Consider the following 3,720-nt stretch of genomic DNA (forward strand, 5'->3'; position numbering starts at 1 on the left):
TTGTGTTTCCATTACAGTTGTCATGCATTTCTATCCTAAGGCCTTGACCAAATGAGCGAGACTTCTTTGATGTCGTATATCAGAGGACAGAGGGGGATGCTCCTAGGTATGCGATGCTACAGAATATGATCCAGCCTGCACCAGAGGATGGAAGACCTTACGATCCTGAGGCAGAGGCTGTTGCGATGGCTGAGATAGCCGTTGAGGCTGGCATATTTGTGGAGGATGCCCTGACAGAGTCTACTCCAGATACTAGTACAGAACCTACTTCTGCTCCTGCTCCTGCTCCTGGGGCTTATGAGGAGTGTTGGGTGAGATAGCCAGACTATCAGGTGCAGTGGACGATGTTAAGGCCACTCTAGGTATCGTCCTTAAAAATCAAGAAGTCATATTAGAGAAGCTGGCAACACTAGGTGGTATACCTACTCCTGCACATACTCATGCACCCACTCCAACAGATGATGTAGAGTACGACATTCTCCCCTCATGTTACGAGCCTTCTGTTGGAGAAGCCACACCTTCTCAGCCAGTGTAGACGATCTTAGGTACGACTAATCCATGAGTTTTTTTTTGTTTTTTGTTTTTTGTTTTAAAGAGATTAGATACTAATTGCTCCTTTACAGGTAATCGCACTAGACAGAGACCAGTAAGGTACGAGGACTATACTCCAGCAACCAAGAAACCAAAGTTCAAGGACCCAGTTACGATCCTTCCTTTAAAGGTGTTGGATCAAGATATGTTGACAACTTTTAACCGATGGGTGCTCGGTGAGATTGACAACAGTAGACCGAGGAAGTTGGAATGTTGTGATGGGACCCCTGTTTGGTTCTTGAAGTTGAAGGTGGCAAAAGAATGGTTGGCAGAAACTGTAAGTCTCTTATGTTTGTTAGAACATTTATCTCATTTTAACAATCCACTCTTCCTTAACGTTACTCTATTTATTTGCAGCATCTAGACGCTGCGAATTATCTTATACGGAGATGTCTTTTTGAGTTGCCGAAGACGTACCCCGTGAAAGCCACCGTACTTGATTCATCATTTGCACAATATATTCCTGCCAGATACGAGGAATTCAAGAAAAATGGCAGGACTTACCAATGAGACTCGGACATTCATGATTTCTTGAAAGGAGATGCTAAAAAGTACAAGAAGCCTTGAGGTGATTGCAACGAGGTCTACTTCCACTGGTGCATGGAAAATCGGCACTGGGTCCTTTGCGAAATAAATTTCCCTGATTGGATGATCACTGTATTTGACTCAGATCATTATAACTTTAGCCATAATAAGTTCTCTGAGTTGATCGAGCCTTGGACTAGGATGGTTCCATCTTAGTCAACGCTTCTGGAATGTTTAAAGGACACCCCAAGTTGAAAATAGCTAGACCGAAGATCACCGTTCCAAACTTTGATTGGCGGCGCATGTCCACTGATATTGTCCCACAGTCTAGAACCAGGTAGACGTACTAAATTCAGATTTTCAATAATGTTCTCCTGTAATTTTCAATACACTCACAATAAAGATTTCTTGGTTTCAGTGGAGATTGCGGCGTATTCGCCATCAAACACTTGGAGTTCATTCTTGGAGACATTCCCTTATCATATGCCATCGAGGACAACATTCAGTACTTCAGGAGAATGTGTACCCTTGATGTTAGAACATTTATTTTGATTTCAATGACACACAATAGTATATTTCTCCTTAGTATTGTATATAAAAAGTGTCGTTTCGATTAACAAAGTCCATTAATACACAAATATAAAGAGTAACAAAGTCCATTAATACACAAATAAAAAGAGTAACAAAGTCCATCAATACACAAATAAAAAGAGTAACAAAGACCATTAGTACCCAAATAAAAAGTTTAACATTGATGCCATAAATTTCAAACACAAACTTTACAAGTTGCCCTATTATGGCCTAGACCTCCACAAGTGTTGCACTTGCGTGGAACAACCAATTTATCTCCATTGGAAGGATGGCATTTCGTCGTAGGCCTACCTTGTTTCTTCTTTGGACGACCAATCGGGTTTTTCTGCGCAGGTGTTCTCACTGTTATTGTCATAATGTCATGTGGAACAATCCACTCTTCCTCGTTACCAGTAGGATATATAGATTCTGTGTAAGAGGACCTCCATGTCTCAATTTTATAGTAATCTGAACACAGCGAATAAAAGTTCACCCCTCGCTTAAGGGATCCAGATAGTGCATGAGCACATGGGATACCAATAATCTGAAACACGCCGCATGTGCATGTCTTATTCAGGAGGTCGACTTCACCATTCAGCTCACCATCTAACACATGGAACTCATGCCTCCCTATTGCATAAGGAATCAAGAATCGAGCTTTCTCAGCCATATCCACCAAATTTTTCTCATAGGTCGGTGCAAGAGTTGTAGTTGTCTTCTCGCTAGTTTCTCTCCTATCACAGAACTAGGACTGTAGTGTGAAGCAAATAAATTCGACGAATGTAGTTATCGGAAAGCTCCTAGCGTCCTGGGTCTTATTGTTGAAACTTTCAGCGTAATTTCTTGTCATTATATTATACCTAGTATCCAGGAAAACTAAAATTTAATAGTATCATACATTTAGAAGATTTCATAAATTAAAATACAATTGACAATGACATACCTATTTCCAGGAAAGTAAGCACGGGACCACTTATCAAAACCCATGCCTTCTAGGTATTGAGCAATGACTGAGTCTTTTGATTTGATTTTTTTGAAGTTAGCGTGGAACTCGGATTTCCTAAAAGCATATGCCGCATTATACATCAACACATGACAATGATCAGTCTTGAATTTAGCAACCACATTCATACTAATGTGGTGGTAGCAAGCACCGTGATAGGCATCGGGGAAAATAGTTTCCAAGGCATGTGTAATACTTGCATGCTTGTCAGATACAAACGCCAGGTCCTCGACTTCCCCAATCGCTTCCTTTAGCTTTGACATGAAATACTTCCAAGAATCATGATTCTCACTATCCACAATACCAAATGCAACTGGATATAGATGGTTATTTGCATCCAGCGCGACTGCACATAACATCTGCCCACCGTATTTTGTCTTTAGAAAGGTACCGTCCACACGTAACACAGGACGAAATGTATGAAACCCTCTTCTACTAACTCCGAGTGAGAAACAACAATATTTGAATCGATCTTCCTCAGTGACAAAATCTGTCAACGTCCCGAGATTTTTTTGTTGAAGCATGAACAGGTACGATGGTAACTTCTGGTAGGATGCTTCCAGTGTCCCTCTGACATAAGAAAGAGCCTTCTCTCGGCATCTCCATGCTTTTCCATATGAGAACTCAATGCCATAATCATTCTTAATGTCCTCTCTTATGTTGTTTGCCATGTACGCATTCGATCCAGTCTGATATTTTTTCTTTATGCAATGACCAATAACCCAAGGTGCTGCTTGGCGATGGCCTTTATGTCGGAGGTCAAGTGAGCAAGTGTGTTTGTTGGTGAAACGAGTTATCTCGAACATATCAGATTTAGGAATTCTCTTCCCCCTCAATCTCCACCCACAATCAGGATCTTTGCAAGTGATATACCAAACTTCAGTACCTGATTTCTTCACCACAAACTCGAAGTTCTACTTCATTGCATACAAGTGTGCCTTTGTCTTCAACTCTAACTTGTTCTCAAAAAATTTCCCAACTTCTATTACTCCACAACTCACCCCAGATAACGTGGGGATAACATAAGAGGG

General features: G+C 41.0%; 1 protein-coding gene across 1 annotated transcript; it reads right to left on the reverse strand.

Annotated features, from left to right (window-relative positions):
- Positions 1–1,328: 1,328 nt before the first annotated feature.
- On the reverse strand, positions 1,329–3,360 carry LOC133801742 (uncharacterized). The gene is made up of 3 exons (XM_062240020.1): positions 2,630–3,360; positions 1,895–2,420; positions 1,329–1,490 (listed from the first exon to the last, which is right to left on the reverse strand). The coding sequence occupies exons 1-3, from the start codon at positions 3,358–3,360 to the stop codon at positions 1,329–1,331; spliced, it is 1,419 nt and encodes a 472-aa protein (XP_062096004.1).
- Positions 3,361–3,720: the final 360 nt, after the last annotated feature.

The sequence above is a fragment of the Humulus lupulus genome, chromosome 1 (genome assembly GCF_963169125.1).
Source record: "Humulus lupulus chromosome 1, drHumLupu1.1, whole genome shotgun sequence".
Lineage (NCBI taxonomy): Eukaryota > Viridiplantae > Streptophyta > Magnoliopsida > Rosales > Cannabaceae > Humulus > Humulus lupulus.